This window comes from Thermobia domestica, chromosome 1 (assembly GCF_964235325.1).
Source record: "Thermobia domestica chromosome 1, izTheDome1.hap1.1, whole genome shotgun sequence".
Lineage (NCBI taxonomy): Eukaryota > Metazoa > Arthropoda > Insecta > Zygentoma > Lepismatidae > Thermobia > Thermobia domestica.
In genome coordinates, this window is record NC_137454.1 from 233,015,162 (window position 1) to 233,037,452 (window position 22,291).

Sequence of the window (22,291 nt, forward strand, 5' to 3'; positions counted from 1 at the left end):
TTCCACCAATTCTTCCCTCATCATTCACTTGCTTTAATCATCCGTTTCCCTTAGCCTAACAGACATAATTGTGGGACATTACAGTCAAACATTTTATTTTCATTTCAGATGTGTTGTCAATCAAGGTTCCATTGAACAGATCAGGCGATAAATTGTTGCCTCTCTCAAACACAAAGCTACGTTCTAACGCATTTGAGTAACCCCTATTCAGGACAAACTAAAGGAATGAGGGGCGATGCAGATGTAAACTTTCTATATGTCTTGTCTTCTTTTCTGCATTCACTGGCAGTGGTATGTCCATCAGCATGAAGCTAAAAACCCTATATTCCAAGGATCATCTAAGTGTCCACTTTACAGAGACTGAATAAATCACTGATCCGCTTTGAAACGAAGGTACAACTGAAATAAACTCCGCATCCACCGAGAATCAAACCTGATTGTCCAGTAACTAAGCTGATGTCTTACCCTCTTAGCCACCGCGGCCAATGTGTGGATTAACACATAATAATAATAATAATAATAATAATAATAATAATAATAATAATAATAATAATATAAAATAACCCTCTTTCTTCATAGTGAGAGACGTCTGGTTTAATTCTCAGTAGAAATTCATCTGGTTCAGATAGTGTTGCCCACGAAGCGAGTGTCGAGTTTAGTAGTGCATTTGTAAATTCGAGACGAAGTTTAAAACTATAACAATTCTTGTTTCTTTTTCGTGAGTAGACTCTAAATTTCACGAGTGTCATGGACAACTCTAGTTCAACCTAGTCTTAGGTCTTAAACAGTGCTTTACTGTTACATGATTCATACTATAAAAACTATCAATTGATAGTGTGATTCTGCGAACACAATGAACAGCATTTATCAAACAAAAAAACATTACACAATGATTTTAAAGATACTAAAATCATTACACAATATACTCCAATAATAAATATGGTTTAAACGCTGCTAGGACACGAGTCGTGAACCAATTATAACACAGAAAAATTCTGATAACTTCTCGATGAAATTAAGAAAGAAATCAAGGCTTAAATTTTGTAATGATTTACAGAACGAAACAAGCAAAAATCGAGACGAAATGGGGAAAGCTTTTTTCAATAATTGATACAAAATGAAACTTCTGGATAATGTACAAGGCAAGGCGAAAAATTTACGAGGGGAAAACACAGGCAACATTAAGTTTGCAGAGCCTAAACCAATTATTTTGAACAAAATCCTCTGTGACGTCGTCTTTCCTTTCCAAGAAATCACACGAAGGTGAGAAGAAACGAGCAGGAAATCTGCCGTTAATGAAAGACAGTGTTGGCAGGTAAATAAGGACGTCAATGGTATAGACAATGGCTTTGCAGTTGCAAATTGTGCTATTGATGGATGGGTGAAACTTCGAACACTGCCAATCCTTGTTTTCTTATTCAATTGCTCTGCCTCATCCCCTCCCTTCGATTGCTGAACGTGTTTTTGAATTATAGTTCTCATAGTGTAAAAGAGAAATGCTACCCAGTCAGTTGAAATTTTCTGGTTTAAACGGTGGAAAGGGGCGTTAAACTTTAAAATACTGTAGCTGGCTATAAAAAAATAAAACAAAATCACCATGTCAACAGCAACTACTTCCAAAATTAATAGTTAATATAACAAGGTCACCCTCTAGCATAATAAAACAAATGATTAATCCTATGTACACCAAGGGGTTGCACGTTACACCGCACATCAAGGAAGGATTAAAAATGTCCATCACATAAATCATTTTTGTCCCGGAAAAATGTAACATTCTTCTCTACTTTGTACTAACTATAAACTAAGACAACTGAAGACACAAAATAAAGAAGAATATTACTTTTTCTGGGACAGAAAATAATGCTTTATGTGTTGGTCAATTTTTTAACCCTCCCTTGGTGTGCAGTATTACTCGTAACCCATGATTCCACTGTTAATATCATCACTCTGAAACCAGCAGGTCTTTTAAGTTTAGGTGTATGATTGTGTTAGCTGTACCCGTAGCAACACCTAGTGTCAGAATCTTCAACTTTAACTGGAAATAACCTCATGCACATTATCGTAACACATTATATCAACGGAGGATACTTTATGTTCACCGCGAAAACATTTTTTTTTAAATTTTGAGTTATTTTCTAGAAATTAAAAGTATTGAATGCTAGGAAATAAAATTTATATTATTTTTGACACAAAACCAGAGTTGTGACATAATGCTAAAAATATCCGTTAAAATTCTTATCCTAATAAAAGTATGGATAATTTTTAACGCACCTTTTTGTACGTAGGGTTAATGAAAATCTACGTAGGATTAATGAAGAACTACATAAATGATAATGTAGGAGGAAATTAAAAGAAATAATGAACACAATGTTGTCCACTACCTACTCATATGTCGTGGAACTGCACAGAGAGCACTCACATTAGAGACAAGCGGTCTACCAGTGAGCTTTGCAAAAGTACGTGTGAACATAATGCGATATTTATTTTTATAGGTTTCTTTCTCATTATAACCTCATTTCCCCGAAAATTCTATCTTCACAGAAACTGTTGAAGCCTAAGTAACAAGTAAATAAATAAAAAAAATACTCACCCTTCTTTTTGATCTGACGTTGTCCAGCTGGCGTTGCGTACATTCTCCGATACTTTTGCTGCCCCACAATTCAATGCCTACTCGCGAATATGTATAAGTCATCGCTATAATGGGCAGGAAGTATGTGATAAGAATGAAGGTTACATTGTACCTAGAACAACAAACAAAATTACATTAAATTATTACATGATATTAAAACATAATTTAACTAGATTATTTGACATTATCATATACACACAGACAAACTAGATGAGCAAATATTGGTTTGCACTAATTAGTCATATAAATACGCCTATACGAAGCAAAAAAGTACTATTAAACATGGGTCGGGAAATGAAATGAAATCTAAAGTTTAATGTTTTTCGTGGTTATATTCTTCTACTAAGTGCATAAAGACGAGGCATGATTATGAAAGTTAATGAATTGGTGCAAAAAATGTATATGTAGAAGGAAAGAGGGAAAACTTCGAAGAAACCACGAACATGCTGCTATACATCAGCTGAGATTGGAGCAGGAACTCCACAACCAGAGATAGAACAATTATGCAAAAGCAAATATGTTCTCTACTTGTCACGATTTTTTTTTAAACTTATTGTTTCGTTTTTGAGATGACAAACTTATCGCCTCATGGAAACGCTAGTCCCAATTTCCAGACTTCCGTTATAATAATCACTATATATATATATATATATATATATATATATATATATATATATATATATATATATATATATATATATATATATATATATATATATACTGCATGAACCTGAAACAACGAATTACAAGACAAGAAACATTATAAAGTTACATTTTTCTAGATGTTTTATTTATCTGAAAATGTACTGTATTATATAAAACTTATCAGTAGAAAATGTACTTAAATCAAATTATATTGTTCTATAAAAATAATAATGGAAAAGAATAAGATTTTAACATAAATCCTTATATAAGCCTACATATGTTGTATATTTCCCTTGAAACCAAGTGCAAACTACAGCATGTTAAACAATATAGGGAACGTAGGAGTAATTTGAAAATATTTATTCTTAGTTAGTAATTTTAAATAATAATAATAATAATAATAATAATGATAATAATAATAATAATAATAATAATAATAATAATAATAATAATAATAATAATAATAATAATAATAATAATAATAATAATAATAATAGAGCTATTTGCCACGGACTTGCCTCTTTTATGTTTTATAAGTTTTCGAGAAAATGAATACCATCATCAGCTATATGTAAACTACAACTGACAATTAGTATATGATAATGACATATTCGCGGTTATCGTCTAACAAAAATACAAAGTTACTTGCTAAACCTGGGCTAATGCCCTTTACGACTTAACATTTTTTTTATTTAGATTAATGTTTCGATGATAAACAAATTAGTAATATTCAATTAATTTTTATATAAGCAAGAAACTACTTGTACGGCGTTAACCGCCTGCTAAGATGCATGTGGCGTATGCAAAGTAGACTACAGTAATACCTAATGGATATTTGCTTTTACGTGGAATAGAGTACCTCAGGAAGTCACTACTTTCTACAACTATAAGCGCATCTTCATGTTACCCGTCATTTTTATTTACTTTACTAAAAATAAAATGTTTTTGTTTAAGATGCTCTCTAACTTTTATTGGGGCCACAAAGTAAACAATTCAAAACGTCTAGAGTGGCACATTCAACATCAGATATAAGAAGTGAAACTATAAGAAATGAAATAGGGCGTCAGATAAAGGGTTTTTAACCTATGCTCTAATGGTTCGAGTTGTGCCTTGAAATTTACATTCCGCTATTTTCGGTTAAGCAGATTTTACTTTAAGCATATATAAGCTCGGATACGTAACCAATTATGAATCGAAATCCTTAGTTAAATAAATGGTCAAATCATTATTGGAAGTTCATATCAGTTGCATAAATTCATCATCCAAGTTGATTAAAGTCCTTAATTTGGTCGCGTATCTATTAACACGAGATAAATCAAACTTTTTCTGTAGTTACCTGGTTGAAGTAAGTCTAATGTTGCCTAGGTTTGTTTATAATTAGAATAATGGTGCATATAGATTCATAATAATTGTTTATGGTAAAAACGAGATTACTCATAGACTGAGAGATATTTTACCTAAAAGTGACATAGAAAAGTGTATTGTAAGTATTGCAAATCCTTCTTGGGAAACAGAGTTTACAAGTAGTGAAGAACAGGTAGATTTTAAAGTAACCATAGAGGCGACGGGAGAAAAATGAGGTTTAGGTACAGCTAATGAAAGATGGAACGTAATACACATTTACAATATCTACTGGATTTTTTTAATTGAAAGGTTTGCAAATAGATACTTATATCGAACAAGTTAATCAATATTGTACAGCTAATGATGTGCCTCAAAGTTAACATATTAACATGTAAGAGAGTTAACATATTAACATCAGATATTGACATAAAAGTATATCAAGTAATTAAGAGGGAACAGGAAAAAAAATTCAACTACAGTAGTAGGGATTATGAGCACCGATTTAATATCACACACACGCATATATATATATATATATATATATATATATATATATATATATATATATATATATATATATTACGATTATATATTCATTGGTCTATTCAATTTACTGTTAAAATCGAATCATTTTAAAGTCTTTTCCAAATCTCAATTGATTCACCAATTCAACATTTTATCTCAACTGTACATTCCCAGACAAGAATTTATAAAACTATTACATTCATTTCATCATTTGGTAAGAAAAGCCAATAAAAGATAGGCTAGTGTTCTTTCAACCATCATGCCAAGAGCCGTCCACTGCACAAGCCTTCAGTTGAATGGTCTACACAGTACTGCACAACCAGTTTATGAAGTCCTTTATTTTTAAAAAATAATTTCAATGGTACAGTAATTTAAAGCAATCGATAAGTAAGTTGATTCCCGGTGAGACCACTCGGTTGAAAACATGTAAAAAGCGTTTTTGGGCCAGTCAATCTGAATAAGTTTGTCCTGGGTTTTCCTCATTTGCACCAGGCAAATGCCGGGGTGGTACCTAATATATAGATCCCAGGCCGCTTCCTTCCTTCCCTTTTCCCGGATAGTGTGCTCGCCGAAGGACATCCTCCCTCATACGTAACGGGCTAACATCACCATAGATGCCGAAAGTCCAGAAATATAAATCCTAAATCCAAAGTCGATAAATAAGTTAATGCACCTGTACCAATGAAAGCTTCATGGTCACATTTATTATATTAATCGAATACTCCGTAAGGAAATCGATTCTTTATATTATAAATTACAACTTTAATATGTCCATGATGTTTGGTTACGTACAGCTGCAGTTACATGTGTATCGTTTGCTTTGAACTTATGTGTCTTTTTTAAATATTATATATATATTCCTTAAATAGAAACTTATAGACTCCAGCTACACACACTTATATACACTTGTATAATGAATGTGTATATAATGAAAACTGCTTATCCCCCATATTATATCCACACTCTTAACCAATACTACTTGTATCCACTTCTGTTTCCTCTTCAGGGTATCGCAGCATCAAAGAAAGTATCAGACCTGAAATTTCACTAATTGCAAGAAGAGTAAACTAAAAACACTGTCAACGAAACACCAATTTTATAGCTGAACATGAGGCTCCATACGATGAGAGGAAAAACAGGCCAGCGATGTGAGGATTTTATACTATTTTTTTTTTTTTTTAAAGAAGACGAATATGTGTTTCTATGGATATACAATTAAAGATGCCGCAAGATACAAAATTGTTTGCGGTGTAATGAGTGTGACGTTGGTCATAAAAACCTTCTGTTGTTACCTAATTTAAACATGGGAAAAGCGTTTGAGATCATGTAAAACGCAACTCTTGGAAAGGGATATATATACTTACTATCAGCAAGATCAAACTATTTACTATATGCGTTATCTGATTTATCAACCTAAGTAAACCAAAACATAGCAACCCTTTCTTATAGGAAACATATGTCAAAGTATGTTAATTCTACTAATATTTATTCATTTATGAGGATAATCCCATAAGTAAGATCACTCATTGTTTCGGTTTTAGAAATACAAAGACACATTTATTTTCAATAATGTTCATATCATCTCAAAGCTTGTACATTTATCTATTATTATTATTATTATTATTATTATTATTATTATTATTATTATTATTATTATTATTATTATTATTATTATTATATTATTTTTACATAATAGCCATTTTGGTCGATACATTTTCGTATTCGTTGTGGCAGTTTATGTATGCCTATGTCGTACCAGCAGGCCACCATGTGTTTGAGGAAGTGTTGAACCTCATCTTTCACCTCGTCGCGTTATTTTGCTGAAGCGCATTCAGGCAAAATATTTCTTGAACTTAAGAAACAGATGCTAGTCATTGGTTCGGTCAGCCTATGCGACTGTCTTGTTGGAAATTGATGGTCTCTCACTCTTTTCTTCGTCGTGAATTTCACTTGTTGACCACTTATTGACGTTTCGACATCCATACACGACTAGCCACACACTTCTATCAATTGGCGATGAATTTCGAACGGTTTAACGCCTTTCGCGCTAACAAACCGAAGAAATGAGCGAATTTCGCACTGGACAACAGCGCCAAGTGGGAGCTCAATAACAAATGACTGCCAGGCCAAGACTAAATGTTACAACGAGGTACACGTAGGCTTGTTTCGGAGTGAGGAAAACACTAAACACACCAGTGTTACCAACAGTCACACGAACAGTTTCCCTGCGTCCCCAGCGCTTTGGAGACCTTACTTTTGGGAATACTCTCGTATCATTTTACAGATTCAGTCTCGTTCTGAAGTAGCTAAAGTGTTAATGTCAATTGAAAGAGTGAAAACATTAAAACAGAGCGAACACTGTATTCTGATAAATATGCTACAACGTTTGGAGGAAGGGAAACAGAAAAGGGGTATCACAATTGGTATGCAGCAAATCCTTAGATATTATTTGGACGAACAACACATGAAACTTCTAGTCTACTGTGTGCGATCTGATATTATATGAAAATTGTTATGATGCTGCATACATAATTCCTAAATATTAGAACTACTTCACAGAAGAAAACCTTGTACAGTAGAATTCAACGCTTCAGACAACAGAAACCTAATTATATTCCACTGCTTCACGTTGGTGGAAACCTGAAAGGCTCCCGCCATCTTGTTTCAAGGATTCCCACCATCTTGTTCGCGAGACAGACCCATCTGATAATAGTTCTAGGACACCACCAAAAAATAATAAAGAAGCAAAAACTTTGTCGAAGTTTTGTATGTTTTTAATACAACTTCTCCGGTTGTTTATTGAATGGACCTTGTAGTAGTTTTCGAATATGGCGGCTCAGTAGTAGACTCCTACCACTGATGAGAAAGGTCATTAGCGAGTTTGTAGTGGACAGCATCGTATTCATGAGTTTTCTCGAGGTTCTCCCGTTTCCTCTCACATTCTTATTTCACCACTTCTTAAATAATTGACTTTCATTAGTCATTCGTCCCCTGTAGCATGTTGTAAGATTATAAAAAAAAAGTTATTTAAAACTAGCGCCACTTCTAATGGGTGGTGAAAATAGGAACTAGTATTGTTCTGGACGTAGTTAACTGACCATCTTGTGGTCATTGGAAAATTGAATACAGACGGGGAGCACATGCTCTGGTTAATCGTCGAAATGGTGCTATTTATATAGAAAGTTCAGAACTTTGTCATCAACGTCTTTATAATTTGGTGAATTGTGATATATTCGACATAATCTGGATAAGTATTTATACTATTTTCTGAAAAGTGACTAGATAAATCAGTTGAAGTTGAATAGGAGTCTTATCCGAATAGTCTTATGAGGCATTTTTTGTGTTGTAAAATCTACAAGTGTAGTTTGCAATTTCTATTCCTATTTTGGCTGACTATGTAATAATACTAGTGATAGTGAAGATTTTTTACTAAAATCCAAAAGTCTTATCTGAATGAAAGTCTTAATATTATGAGATTGTGGAAAAAGATATGGCAACGTGTGATCCAAGGGAACATTTAACGCTAATTATCAAGATTCATCGATGGATTATATAATCAGATTCTCCTTTATAAGTAACAACTATATTGTATACGCTAGTAAATTTTTGAACAAAATCATTCTACGTTTTAGTGTACTAGTGGATTTAGTGAAATTTGTGCAAATAACATTAAAATTGTGATTTCTCTATCGTCACCACGTTTTTTGTACGACGCACTCACACAAATTCCATTATAATGACTTCTTTTTTAATAATTTGTGTGGGTTTTATACCCTGCACCACGGCGTCTAAATTAATAAGAAGTCGTCACACCCCTTACTCTACAGTAGATAATCATGGGACGTAAAACGAAAAGCTCGTTTCATTCGAAGATATATACTGGAAATTTAATATTATTCCTTGTTAAATGTTTGCAATTTTCCCATCACTGCCACACATCATGAACGTGAAGCTATATTATGAAGAAAGATATCTTTTTTGAGAAATTAGTTTGATATTATAAGTGACATCTACTGTTTTATATTTAATTATAAAGAAGATGAGGAAAAGAAATAACTTTCCAAAATTTTAAATTACAGAAACCGCAAACGGATAAAGTTATTTGTACTGGGCTTCGAAGAGGTTCAAACTATTTAAAAGCACTTTTGATAGAAAATTACTTTCTTCCGACTTTAGGAGCAATTTCACACATACTAGCAATCGTGCAAATTTATATATATATAAGAAAGATAGAAAAGGGACGGAGAAACTTTTCGCAGGCTTGTGACATTAATGATAGAAGTTGCAGCATCTGTCGGAAGTTGCTAACTTTTCTTTGAACTTTTATCTACCGACGTTTGGTAGGCAGTATGCCAATTTTCAACTTCAGAACATTCTTTGGACTCATATTTTTTTCTTTCACATTTCTAATTTCACTTTCGCACTTCTGCATAAAAGAACTGTTCCTTGTTTCGCAGGAAATGATATTATGTAATTGCCATGTCATTTTGCATAACATGCTCAGAAACAAAGCTCTTATTCTTTTTATGAAGCTAGATATACTGTATATATACAGGTTGTACAGAAAGAACTCGATTTTGGAGAGTCATAGATTTGTGAAGGGGCCGCGGTGGCTCAGTGGTAGAGCGTTCACCTCTGGTACTTGGGGTCCTTGGTTTGATTCCAGATCGCGCCAAGTGAACTTTGTGGTGGACAAACACCGTGTGGGTGGGTTTCCTTGAGGTTCCCCCGTTTCCTCCCACTTTATTTATTCCACCATTCCATCCATTTCTTATCATCACCGTCTCCTTTCGCATAGCCGGCATAAGTGTGGGACGTAAAACTCAAAGATTTCATTTCATTTCATTTCGTAGATTCGGGTACAGTGGAGACAATCGTGTCGTCGAACAGTGCTGGCGTGGTCGAGACAAAATCTTGTCTTTATTGTGGCTGAGTTTATATATAACAGCGAGGATCGCCGGTAACAGGGTGCATTTTGGATTCACTGTTCGCGATAAGAGAACGACTAATGGTTAGTTATTAAACTTTTAGGATAACAGGTTCTATATCTCCTGTCCAACTTTGTACTGCAAAAGAACCAGAAATTATGACAGTTATCATGGCTTCAAGTCAACAATCCCACGGCAGTACGCACAGAAACACGTGACTGCGCTCAGTATATCAACTCAGTACTCGAGTGATATTTAGTCCCGAATACTTTGATTGAAAGCAGCATTCTATGTACTTTCTAGAAGTGTAAAAATAAAATTTATCTTCTCTGGGTCTGTAATTATTAGTTTCTCTAATGGAGAAGTTCTTTCTGCGATATTATGTATTCTTATACTTAGACAAATATACCAGACAGAAAATTACTCACCCCGTATATCTAATGGAATATCAGGAAACGCCTAAAGGGCATAATCATAGGACATAAAACCAGACGTAACATTTAATTCCATGAAGATCACTCTGGAATCTTATTTCGAAAATTGCTCGAGATGGTTCTATATTCAAAGACTGTAGCAGTTCCTGTCGGGTTTGAGAACGACTTTTCTTGATTAGGCATGAACCTTGTCGGCTGATATGACTCGTATTTATGTAAACAGTAATATCCCGTTATATTTGTTGCTGCGTACCGAACTCTTGACTATTATTCAAAAATAAATTTCTACACTAACATCGGAGCAAAGTTGAACACGCAGCTCAATTTTGAAAATTATTTTCTCTTATCCACTGTTTATATTTCATCTCCCCTGTCTCCGAGGAAAGAAAAGTCATCTAACGTCAATGACTGATTTTTACATTGAATGTTTTAAAGGTTGTGTTTTAAAAGAACTTCTTTCAGGATTAGGTTGGACAGATTGAAGAAAAGAACATTCCCTAGTTCCCAGGTCCCATTGGCATGCCTGGGAAGTAGGCGAAGTTGTTATTTTCTTCGTGAAGTTGTAAAATAGTTGATCTAACCGTAGCTACTCATTTGCGGCAGTTTTTGACTTCCAATCTAAGCTGTGCATAAATGTTGGAACTCTTATAGAACGGCTATGTCCGTCCGTTAGTTTGTAAACGCTGCTTGGCCGATCCCAAGCCCGTACTGAGCAAGGGAAAGGAGATTGAAGCCAAATCAAGCGCTAGTGTTGAGCTAACGAAATAACGCAGTCTTGTGAGAATTAAAACGCAGTCTTCTATCCTTGACTCTTCCTTGTAGACCTCAATTTCTTTCATTCTTTATTTATTTGTGAACAACACAACAGGCAAAGCCCAATTATAGTGTTGGTGCATTACAAAATAAATTTACAATAATTTTCTTGAACGTATTACAGTTCATATTATAGATATCAATTTCCTTGTGTTCGATACATAATTTGTTATAAGAAGAGCATATTCTACAGATTGGTGGATTCAGTAATACGTTGGTCTTAGCTTTTTTTTTTTTTTTTTTTTTTTTTTTTTTGCAATAGAACAGGCCAGATTTTTCAACACGAGTTTTAAGTGTCGGGACACGAAAATTTAGTGTCGATATCAAATCTGTACAACTAAACTCATTTTGTAGCATTTTAAGGAGAAAAATCAAATCTATCACATTTCGCCTTTGTTCTAGTGTAGGAATACAGAAGTCGTCTATTAATGTAAGGTAGTTTTCGTAAGATGGATAGATTCCAACACTCTTGTATACTAAGTATTTCATAAATTTGGATTGGTCTTTTTCCAGATGGTGTCGGTATTGTTGTGGCAATGGGTTCCAGATCACAGCAGCACATTCCAGTTTTGATCGCACATAGAAATGATACATTTTTGCTAGTGTGGAAATGTTGTTAAACTCCTTTCCAGTCCTAATTATGAATCCTTACATTTTAAGAGATTCGTTAACTATGTTCACTATATGATCATTAAATGTTAGTTTCGTATCAAACGTAACCCCAAGATTTTTTAACTGAATGTAATCTGTTTAATACAATCTGATTGAATGAATAATTAAACTCTACTTGAGTTTTGATTTTAGTAAACGGTAGAATGCTACATTTATTTATGTTTACACTAAGTTTATTAAGAAAACACCAGTTAGCAATATTTTCTAGGTTATGTTGTAAGCTAAAACAGTCATTGATGGTCTCTATCCTGGCATATGTTTTGAGGTCATCCGCAAAGAGCAATTTGTCACTTAATCTTTTGTTTCCCAAAGAATTAATTTATGAAGAGAAAGAAAACAACAAACTTTCAACGTCAATTGGATATACAGTTTCAGCGCGAATGAAAATCCTGGAAATAATTTAAACTCCTGTCTTTAGATGGCTTGCAAAGTTCATACTAAAAGATGGTTTCCTTCTAAATCCACTAGGCTGCACGGAGGAAAGAGTTAAAACTGTGGTTTTACACTGAAACCACTGGGCCGGAAGGGGTTAATGATATGTGATCAGGAAGATCGTTAATGAATAAAAGAAACAATAACGGACGTAGGTTGGAGCCCTGTGGAATTCCAGAGTACGCAGTAGAGTCAGTTGATTTAAACATTTTGTAGATAACGTTTTGTTTACGGTTGCTTAAATATGATGAGAAGAACTTGATCAAAAAGAAGAAAAATTATAGTTGTTTAGCTTATGTAATAATACTTTGTGATTGACTCTCTCAAACGCCTTTTCAAAATCTATATGTATTACATCCATCTGACATCCAACATCTAACGAGTTTGCTATGAAAGCTGTAATAATTACAAGATTTGTTGTTGTTGATTTGTGTGGAATAAAGCCATGTTGATATGATGATATTATTTGTTTCTATGTGATGAATTATCCGTCTGTATAATCTTTGTTCAAATACCTTTGCAAAAGTACATAAAATGTCAAATTGAAATCGATGAGCACAGGTAGTGATGAGATTCCCTATAGGAGTAGAAGTCAAAAGAGGGTATCCGCCTCCTAAATGGGTCGGTGATACGAACCATTAGACCCAGGAGTGAGCGTAGTACCTCACATGGTTGTCTTAGTCAGTGGGCAGTGAGGAAGGTGCCCGGAGTTTATTAGCTGCATAGCCACAGCTACCGACGAGTAGTTATTGGCGAACTCTAATTGGGAATATCAGCCGTATGCAGATAGGCTTCCTCATCACTCCCAGGAGAGGAAGTCTTCATGATATTTCCCAAATGGATGACTAATGCGTGCTCTTGGGTTCAGGTGGTAATTGGTTAGCTGCTTGCACGGTACCTCCTGGCACTGGTTGAAGGACATGGAGGTAGGCAGTGCCAAGATTCGAGATTTCACAGGTTCGCCCGGGGATCCTGGTTAGTGTTGGATTCTGTCAGGGTGTAATCCAGGTCATAGGACTGGTCTTCCAAGAAGCTCATGTCGTAGTGGATGTTCATGAAGAGTGTAGTAGACCTCTCAACGCTGTCTGTCGACAGGTATCCGAGAAAAATAAAAATGGTAAGAGTTACTGAAAAACAGTAATTTTTCAATCCGCATCCTAAAAATAGGTTTCATCTCCTGTGTCAAATTCTTATTCAAACCGAATGTGGTAGAAATCAACTATTTCCGGTTTCCACGTGTATCGCCATACAACAGAAACGCTAAGAAATAGCGTGCAATGGCTTTTTGATATGAATAAACTGCAGCCTACCCGATTCATCATCTATTTTACCAGTAACATATATACGTATGAAGATATGCAACACGAACAGGTCTTAAAAATAATCCCTATAATTTGAGGGAAATATAAACATGGGTTACATGAAACAGTTTCCCTTGGTGGACAAACCTTCCATATAATCATCTGGACCTCCTTCCCATCAAACATTTATCGAGAATTCCGCACTTCCTTTGATAAATCCCGTATGCAATTGTCCAAGAGACCAACATGAAGTATTTTTGAAAACTACAGGCAACACTTCCTGTGTAACTCTCAAGACCGCCTTTCTTGCTACCGTTTGTTTTTCCGCTATAGAGCTACGAAATGTAACTTTGCAATAATTCTGGTGTTCATAATCTGAAAAGGAAGTCGCTTTAACCTTTGTGCACATAGATAATTTTGTTTGTTTTCGTGCATAGATTTACCAGTCAAATGTTATAGCAGAAATGCAGTATATATATATATATATATATATATATAATTGTACTGTATAAATATATATAAACATCCTACATGTATAAAATTTTTCACGATAGTTCTCATGGTTTACAATATATATAGTCATCTTTCGTATGAGTAACTGTCTTTATATTCTCACTTGAGTTGCCAATACTGCTAATTACTTGAGTAATATATAACTGACTTCTTTATTTTCTAGAACTCGTAAAACTTTCGAAAATACTATCCCAAAATTGTGTTATTGTTCTTTATCTTAATTAACTTGAGGAAAATAAAAACATATAAATAATTTATGAGTTTTAAGAAGGCGAATAAAAAAAATTAGCTGATTATTTTGAAAGTAAAAATATCCGTGAAAACAACCTTAGAACAATTCACATTCTAACTCTATGGAAGTTTGCCTATTCACAGATTTATTTTCCGCACACAAAAACGTAGCAGCGCTGTGCGCTCTAATTGACTCGAAAGACAGAGACGAGGCCCTTGGGATGCTACAATTTTGTTATTATATTTTCCACTTCTGGGAAGAGAGAACTTTGCAAGGAATTCTATGTATTTCCATAGCATTTTCCACAGTCATTAGCCTCCAGAGCTCTATTGTCAAGGGAATTGCAGGATGTGGAATAACCAAGAAATATTTGTAATGAGTTCCTTCCTATAGGAAAGAATGACAAGCTTTTCAACATGCAAAACACAAATGAATAACAACCTCTTTCGCTTTGCATTTTACTCTTTCAGTCAGAGAAAGAAGGGAATGAAAAATCACTACTATACAGCTCTTTGAGACATACTTCCTACTTTTCTTTTCTGCCATATTTATTTACTACGAACCTTTTTCTATCTTTCCAGAAGTCATTTCATTGTTCTTAAGATTATTCTTTTGTTAAAGAAATAAATTCTATGTTGGTTTTCGATTCTTAGAAGAAGGCAAAATGTATAACTAAAACGAATTTTCGTTAAAAGCATTCCAGAAACGTTTTCTAAAACATTCCTTACCGATTATTATTCGGAATAAATACCTCAATAATGAAATTCATAATAATAATAAAAAAAGAATAAGAAAAGCTTTCTCTTTCTTTCAAGAACATCTTCATGCAGAGTATTTTTTTCTAATAATTCAGTATGTTTGGATAGAAGCTAATTAGGTATGCTAAAATTATTTTACTACGCTGTAAACATCGTAAGTAAAAGTTACGTACACTGAGTCACTACTATTTTGCCATTGTTCTGGAATTTCAAATTAAATTAAATACATTTCTTTTGGGAAAAAAGAAAGAATGAAAAGTGAATTTGATTGTGTTTTTTCTTAGAACAAAATATTTTGCAAATATTTATAAGAATTTATTTCAAATTCCACAAATAATTGTTTCAGTAAGGATATTACAGTATATATATATAGTTATATATATATATATATATATATATATATATATATATATATATCGTGATTGATGCCGTAAGATTAATAACGAAATAAAATTTTACCAGTAAAAATTCTGATGTTACTGAGATGATAGATCTATAGCTTGAATCCTAGTCTACTTTAAAAGTATCACTCTTTAACTGAATGTTTAGATAACAGTTTTCCCGATAGAGGTCAATGATAAATTCTAAAGCTATTCTATTCTCAAGTGGCCACGTCTTTTTTTGTCAAACTGACGAAAATAGAGTTCTTCGAATTGAAGAAATTAATAAACAAAATTTCCAAGGCCAAGTTATATTAATCTTGGTCCAATACATAGAAGTTCGAGGAGATAAAGATTCAAGCCTAAATCTTCTGTATGTTAGATCAAAATTGAGATTAAATTTTAAACTTCTGTTTATTGGATCATGATTGAAATTCAAACCTAAATTTTCTGTGTGTTGGGTCAAGAGTGAGGTTCAATTTCAACTTCCTCTGCGTTGGATCAAGATTATGATTCAAACTTCATCCTTCCATGTGTTGAGCAAAGATTGAGATTCAATTTAACTTGACGCAGATGACCTCTTGAACATGGAATCAGATTAGGATCTTGGGGAGCAGGAATAACCATATCAAGTCTAGAATGGCTCAATGCTTTTTGACCATTAGTAAGCAGTTCACAGATGTTTTATCAATTAGGATAGGCTTTATGTAGAGTTTCCCTTTGAAAAAACTACAATAGAAATATGCTGACATAATTACATAAAATCTTTTTCACAAATGCAGAAATGAAGTACTTACGTCTTCCAGACACAAAGTAATTGTATAGAATATTTCTCGGAATTTTAAATAATATTTTTCACAGAAAATAGGAAAGTCACTCTGGCATTTTTGTTGTTTCTTTAGAGCTGGTCTGGTTAAAACTTTTAAAATAGGAACATTATTGCGGTGATCTGCAACATTGTGTCTTTTATTACTGCTAAATAAAGTTTTACCCGATGATATTTTTATACTTCTGTGTAAAATATTAAAATGACCACTGACAGCATTTAAATACACTCATCCTCTGTTTTAACGGATGAAAAAGGGATAATTGACCCGATGTTGCTTATGTCCGTTAGATCAGATATTAAGTCTGCGGTAGCTAATATCCACACTTACATTATGAAAGAATGAATGATAATACAGAACTGCACTTTCAATTAAGTACACTATCTAATTTAATAGTTTAAAATACCTGGTACACTGTAAATGCACACTACAATAAAATTAGGACTTTTAAACTGAATCAGCTGCTCGAGATTTTGTCTGTTGCTTCCAATATCTGTTAACCCCCCAAGGATTGAATATTCGGGACAAGTCAGTTTTGAAAAGTGAGGCTTTTTCGTAATTCTTTTTGCAAATTACTTTGAAAATATACATAAAAATAGGAAATAAATAGAAAATTGGTATTTTTTCGCTGTATCTGTTCTAACAACCTCCCGTAACGAAACTGCGAAGAAAAATATATCCAGGGAGCATAATTGCGGCACTCAAACTCGATGGGGTAGAACCAAATTCTGAACCTATAGCATATACGCCATCCGTACTACAACTCTATATTGTGGAGGTCGCAGATGTAAGTCATCTACACTTAACTTTTTAAGCCCGCCAGGGATCCTCCTAATTATCACAGAGTAATGATTGATACATCATTGGGAAGCGTACGGAACACAAATTCCAACGAGGCACATTTCTGTAATTCTCGCTCTATTCGTAAATAAAGAAACAAAAACTCCTAGAATACGAAGAAGATATAATTTGGAGGGCCCTGCAAGCCTTGCAGTCACCCTACGCTGACAAAATGGTTCTAATGTGTAGGCAACACACTTGTGACAATAAGGTAAACAAATGGTAGCCATTGCTGTAATACAAAAATAAAAATTCAGGACAAAATTCCTATAAAAACGCCCTATATATCATTTTCGAAGGGCTGTTACGGATCTTCGCGTCGTCGGCCTTGGTGAACCTCTAATTATCACAGTCATGACTGATGCATCGTTGGAAAGCTTATAGAACACAAATTCCAAAGAAATGACATTTGTGCAGATCAATTGAGTGAAAAGATATCTTCTTTAAAAGATATCGTCCTGGGAATAAATGTAATTTACGTCAAAAAACTGAAACTCAAAACATTGGCCAACTTTGCCCCCCTCCTTCCCCATATAAGCAATAAGTACATATAGAGGATATTACCACATAGTGCACTACTTCATTACTTCACATACGAATTTTTATGATTGTACTCTCAATGGGGGCAATGCGCTTAGAAAAGCCTAAGCACAAACTTTACCCTGCTCCTCCGTCGTGGTATCCCCTACATACACATAATGCATATCGGTGGAGAGCTTCCTCTTTCCAAATACATTGATACCAAAATTATCTTCGAAGCTTAATTAGGGGCTGAGGTATTGAGGTTTAAAACCTTAATGTAGCACTTGCGTCAATGGGCATTTAAGAGTTAAAAGGAGGTTTTCATGAGCAAGCGATGATGGTATGTCGGGAGATATTGCATTTACAAATGTAATCTTCGAAATGATTCTTTAACAAAAATGTCTCTGAACCATATATTTAAAAAAAAGTAAAATAATAATTTTCTGTAAAGAAAACCTCGGAAACAAATTAACTATCTTTCAAATTATTCTCTAATTGAGAGATAATTTAATGAATTGACGTTTCCTGATTAAAATATTGCAAAATAAATAAATAGAAAAATTTCCCTCTTGATAATTATGACGATGTGAAGAGAAGGAGTTAATTATAAAATTACAACAGAATCACATTATCTTGCAATGATTAATACTTTTTTTGTTATTTGTGAAAACGGCACGAGAATAAAATTGGTAATTTTGTTCTCAAACTTCAAAACAAACGATGCAAAATGCTACTTCTCCTTTGTTTAGGGAATTTTTGATTCAGAAGTTTGTCGTTTATTTACAACAGTGCAATTACCTCTTGTACTCCATTCTCTCTCTCTCTCTCTCTGTCTTTATTCCTTTCCATCTTTCCCTCTGATAGATTAATTTTCTGTCTCTAACCATTGATTAATCCTATGGACTTTCTTCTGCGTATACTTTTTTCCTTTTTCATTTTGCATATTTTTGCGGCTAGCGAAAGAATCAGATTTCTCCGAATAGAACATTCAGAACAAAGGAACAAGCAGACACAATTGAAATTTGTTCCTTCCCAACCGTTTTACTTCTACTTCTGCATTGGTGTAGGTAGAACAAAAGAAAAAGTTATAAATAACAATTTCTAATGTTTAATCTTTTGTGGAAAGCCACAATTCTCCCCATAAATTGTATCTGTTTTGCGATTTTTTTTAGATCTCTCACTAGCCTAATAAACTAGTCATTGTAGAAGCAAGCGTCAATTTTTTCTTCTTTTAGAGATGACACTAAAAAGTTTTCACCACATTTCCCTTCAGAAATTTGAATTGTAGCACATAATATTTACAATATAGTTAGCGTTTAACGAGAAAAAAAAAAGAATGTCTAAAGGTGAGACATGTACCAAAAAGATAAATCTTATTGAGCTGAACAAACTTAAATGAATGAGTGTAAATCATGTGGAAATTAAGAAAAAAACTAGTTTTTTTGTGAATCTATAAAAATGATGCTCTACACTAACCACTCCATTTATTAACAAGATCAGGTATGCAGATGATAGCGTGATTGTAGCTAGAACTGAATAAGGACTACAGAGGATGATTGTCAAAATAGTTGACACTGGACAACTACATGGATGGAAATTAACATCGAAAAATCGAAAGTTATGAGAATATCTAGAACAAGAAGAACTTGAAGAAGTCGTTAATTGAGTTATTCTACTTCAAGTCAACCAATGATGAAAAATTCATCTCTCCCATTTTGGTAAATTTTTATACATTGAAAGATATGTTTGCAAATAGTTATGTCCCAAAATAAAACTTTTCCCGCCCTCATAGTTAATTAGTAATAAATTACGCAATTAGCTTCAAAGTCATGACTCAAATACGGCAGATTTTCACTTTATTGTTTATTTCAATAACCTTAAAAGCTATGAAGCTAAAAATTTGCATCCGCATGTAATTTTGCCTGTAGATTCCAAATGTGCAATCAAAACTAATGAATATTGTACAGCTTTAGACTTATAGCAGCTTTATGATCCCAAGTTCAATCCTCGGAATGAGCATGTGGTGAAAGTTGTACGTGTGTGAAATTTTAGCACAAGGTGAAGAATTACCTATATTTCGTTTGAACCAAATTTGGTTTCCGGGGCTCGAAATTGGGACCATAAATGCTGATATAACTCTACACCTATACAATATTCATTAGTTTTGGAATCTACAGGCAAAATTACATGTGGGTGCAAATGTTTAGCTTTATAGCTCTTATGACTATTGAAATACAGAATGAAACGCAAAATCTGTTTTTAAGTCGTAACCTTGAAGCTAATTGAGTAATTACTACTTAACTGAGATGGCGTCCAAGAGTAGTGGTGTAAATTCTCAAGCTGTTGATAAAAACAAGATAAAGTGTGATGAAACCTGCGGTAAGTGTAAGAGAAATGTTAAAAATGGCATTTTGTGTGTATCATGTGACAAATGGTTCCATTTCAAGTGTGGAAATATCAATAATGGTGACAGAAATCATAAAATGAAGGAACAGCTCGAGTGGTTTTGCCCAACATGCACAGAACATGGTGGACCAGTAAACATTGATACTTCTACTTGCGATACCGATAGTTTGCTAGAAATTATACGTGTTCTACAGGAAGACTTAAAACTACTAAAAATAGAAAATGAAACTTTACATCAAAGAGTTAAAGCAGTAGAGCTAAACCTTGAGAAGAAAAATCCATCGAAGTTTGAGTGGTCAAAAGTAAGTACTAGACAAAGGGGGTCTATATTTCATACAGGAATGACGCCAGAGTTTCCATTAGTGTGTGAAAATAAATTTAGTGTTCTACAGAATGTTGACTGTGAAACTATGAACAACTCAAAGTGTTTGAAACAGAACGGAACCAACAGTAAAAGGACAATGAATAACACCAAACTTACAGTGAATCCGGCCTTCAGTGCGGTAGACAAGAAAATAAGTGCAAGCAATAAACCTGGAACAGAGCCTCAAGTTTTTGTATATGCGGATAGCAATGGGAGGGGTCTAGCTGAGCAAATGAACCTCAATCTAAAACACAAGTTAAAGGCACAAGGAACCATTAAGCCTGGAGCAAAAAGTGCAGAGGTATTAAGTGGAATTAACTCTAAAATTGCAAATAAGGAGAAAAACTATGTTGTAATGTTAACCGGTACAAATGATGTGGCTTGTAACCAAGGAAATGAAGTTATTAAGAAAATTAAAGGTAAGCTTACTGAGCTAAATTACTGTAAAGTAGTGGTGGTAAATATTCCAAATAGGTATGACCTTATGGAAGACTCATGTGTAAATCAAGCTACTAAGGTCACTAACATGAAGCTGCAATCTTTGTGTAAACACTTCAGAAATGTGAAAATGGTAGATGTAAGTAAATTTGGTAGAGAAATGTTCACAAGGCATGGTTTGCACTTAAATAAAAGGGGAAAAGAATTTTTAAGCAATGAAATTTGTGATGTAATTAACAGTGATATGAGTAATAAATCTAGGTCTCAAGCAGCGTTGCCAATACCTTGGGAAGTAACTCAAAGTAAGAAGAATGTGGATGAGGGCACTTCTTTTTTAGTTCAAGGGTAAATTTAACACAGCGAGTAGGCTTACGTATCTTTCACCAAAACGTACAAGGGTTTTCCATTGGGAAACAATTAACTATGGAAATTTTGTTGACGGAAATTGTGAAAGATGTAGATATTATTTGTATAACCGAACATTGGTGTGCACAAAACAATATAGAAACTATAAATTTACCAAATTTCAAGCTAGCAAGTAGTTTCTGTCGAGAAAAGAAAACAAGGGGTGGTTCAAGCATTTTTGTAAAACATAGTTTAAAATTTAAAGAATGCACTAAGTTTAAACATATAAACGATGAAAAAAATTTTGAATGTTGTATTTTGGAGCTCCCAGTGGAAAAAAATTGTAATGATCTGTATATATAGGACACCGGATAGTGAAGTTGAAATTTTTGTGCGTAACTTAGAAGTAATACTTTCACATTATAGTGGTACTAAATACAGCCCAGTAGTAGTAGGAGATCTAAATATGGATTTTTTGAAAGATATTGATGTAAAGATAAAAACATTATTGGGTACGTTTAATTTAAAACACTTAATAAATAAACCTACTAGGATAACTCCAACCAGTATATCAGCACTAGATCAGATTATTCTAAACTGTGACCACTTGAGCTCAAGGGCGCAACTGATTAGTACCGGATTTTCTGATCATGAAGCTCAGATTGCTGAAATATGTGATAAACGCTTCTCTGTAACTCAAAAGTGTAAGAAATATAGTGTAAGAACTTTCAAAGTTACAAGGGTATTCAGTAATCAAAATATCAATTATTTCAATTATTTACTTAGTCACGAAACATGGGAAGGTGTACTTTCATTAAACAACGCAAATGATATATATATAATGAATTCATAAAAATTTTTGCTTACTATTTTGATATAGCTTTTCCTAAAATGAAACTCGTGTTAAAATCCCGGAAGAAGGGACAATGGGTTACTCCTGAAG

The 22,291-nt window shown here is 33.7% G+C and overlaps 1 protein-coding gene across 4 annotated transcripts in view; it reads right to left on the reverse strand.

Annotated features, from left to right (window-relative positions):
- Positions 1-22,291, reverse strand: part of LOC145694654 (tachykinin-like peptides receptor 99D) — a 1,420,129-nt gene that overhangs the window by 295,343 nt on the left and 1,102,495 nt on the right. For all 4 annotated transcript variants that reach the window (XM_081771116.1, XM_081771097.1, XM_081771106.1 and 1 more), the window contains exon 6: positions 2,591-2,741. In XM_081771116.1, coding sequence (XP_081627242.1) covers positions 2,591-2,741 — 151 coding nt within the window. The remainder of the gene's footprint in view (positions 1-2,590; positions 2,742-22,291) is intronic.